The 2,184-nt window shown below is 40.1% G+C and overlaps 1 protein-coding gene across 2 annotated transcripts in view; it reads right to left on the reverse strand.

Moving 5' to 3' along the window:
- Positions 1 to 2,184, reverse strand: part of LOC106875569 (putative ATP-dependent RNA helicase TDRD12) — a 36,826-nt gene that overhangs the window by 13,041 nt on the left and 21,601 nt on the right. For both annotated transcript variants that reach the window (XM_014923774.2, XM_052975116.1), the window contains exons 15-17: positions 1,435 to 1,483; positions 1,006 to 1,158; positions 576 to 637 (exon numbers count right to left, since the gene is read on the reverse strand). In XM_014923774.2, coding sequence (XP_014779260.2) covers positions 576 to 637; positions 1,006 to 1,158; positions 1,435 to 1,483 — 264 coding nt within the window. The remainder of the gene's footprint in view (positions 1 to 575; positions 638 to 1,005; positions 1,159 to 1,434; positions 1,484 to 2,184) is intronic.

Consider the following 2,184-nt stretch of genomic DNA (forward strand, 5'->3'; position numbering starts at 1 on the left):
TATGTATGTGTGTGTGTGTGTGTGTGTGTGTGTGTCCGTCCGTCTGTCTTTGTCTTTTCCACCATCGCTTGACAACCGATGCTAGTGTGTTTACGCCCTATAACTTGGCGGTGCAGCAACAGAGACCAATAGGATGAGTACAAAGTTTACAAGGAATAAGTCCCAGAGTCAATTTCTTTGACTAAAACCCTTCAAGGCAGTGCTCCAGCATGGCCCCAGTCAAACGACTGAAACAAGTAAAAGAATAAAAGAACACATATGCATGCACCCTGAAGCATCTGCAGATACAGAAAGAGGTGTGTGTGTCTTTGTGCTTGATGCCCTCCATTGCTTGGCAACCGGTGTTGGTGTGTTTATTGCCCCGTAACTAAGCAGTTTAGCAAAAGAGAACAAACAAATAACTACCAGGCCTGGAAACAAATAAGTTCTGGGGGACAATTTGTTTGATTAAAAGATTTCTTCAAGACGGTGTCCTAGCATGGCCACATTTTAACTGACTGAAACAAGTAAAAGGTGAAAAATAATAAAAAGAGAAAATAGAAAATTAAAAATACAAAGAGAGAAAAACAACTTACACGAACTGAATTTTTCCATACAACATCTTCGACTCGACCCAAAGATTCGTGTAAGAATTGGCCTGTGAAAATAAATTATTTACAACTAATGCAACCGAGTTTCACAAAGCAACACCAAGACAAAATGGCACTAACACACACACACACACACACACACAAACAAAACTCAAAAAATTTTTTAAGAAGAACGTTGCAATCAACAAGAAGGTGAATCTCAGCGATTCTTTTTTGTGCGCACAGTTTGTGACAAGCCATACTTTTCTTTTGCTGGGCTCAAATCTCATTTGAGGAACCATGAAAACCAAACCTCCCCCAACCACTCTGCCCATATGTGTACACCTGTCGATGTCATATGGATGGACGGGCGGGCGGGCAGACAGGCAGACAGACAGATAGATAGATAGATAGATAGATAAAGATATGAACTTACAAAATTAGACCAGCGAACATCACAGTCGACTGGTTGGAGTCGACAGAGGAATATTTCTACAGCTTGGTAAGGCACACGAGCAAACTGGTCAGGTATTGTGTACAGATTGCAAACCGGGTGTTCTTCGGTCTTGCCAATATCAACAAAGAACAACTGGAGGAGAAGGAAGAGGGTGAAGAGAAGTGAGTACATGTTAAAGAAAGGTGGGAGGGAATTAGAAATAAAAGGAGAAATGGAGATGCAAAACGTAAAAGATACATAAAATACAATAAAACAAATGAACTTAAGTCTACTCACTGAAGGCTGACCAAGGGTTAAAGAACAACAACTACTATGATAACAATGATTATGATGATGGTGATGGCCACAACACAACACTCAAAGGTCAACAAGCCCCGAACGTCCAGTGATCAACTTGTATATACTTACGGTCACTGTGTTTTTCGAAGCACAATTGTTCAGTTTAGACACCGTCACACTGTAAAGAACACAAAAAATGAAAATTAAAACTAAGAAGAAATTGATAGCAATCATACGATTGGAAATGGAAGGAAAGAAGTGCCACAGCAGCAGTTTCCCAATGTCATGTAACTCACACATAAAAAGCACCTTTCAAGTACTGGGCCTCACGGGGTCAATGTCCAATGACCAAGACCTTTGGCAATATGCCATGCTTGAGCAGAAGACGCATCAAGCCAAGTGACATCATAGTCATGGCTGATGCCAGTGTCATGTAACTGGCATCCGTTACACTCTGTAAAGTGGTTGGTGTTAAGAAGGACATCCAGCCAGAGAAAGCATGCCAAATCAGTCTGGAGTTTGGTACAGCCCCTCAGCTTACCAGCCCTGGTCAAACAGTTGAACCCATGCCAGAATGGACAACGGACATTAAATGATGATGATGATAATGATGATGACCTGTTCCTGCCATTCTCCACTCTATGAAATTAACCCTTTTGTTACCATATTTCTGTTGAGATGCTCTGTGTTTCTTTCAATTAATTTTAAATATAACAAAGAATTTAGTAAAATAACTTAGTTATCATTAGGCTAGGAACATAAATTGTGACTAAGGTTTGGTGGAAGATTTTAATTCAGGACTTTTGAAAACAAAATATTTCTACTAGAGTCAGAGGCAGTTTCAGGTGGGTTGGTATCAAAAGGATTAAGAATTGTTTC

This window comes from Octopus bimaculoides, chromosome 20, assembly GCF_001194135.2.
Source record: "Octopus bimaculoides isolate UCB-OBI-ISO-001 chromosome 20, ASM119413v2, whole genome shotgun sequence".
In the NCBI taxonomy this organism is placed as follows: Eukaryota; Metazoa; Mollusca; class Cephalopoda; order Octopoda; family Octopodidae; genus Octopus; species Octopus bimaculoides.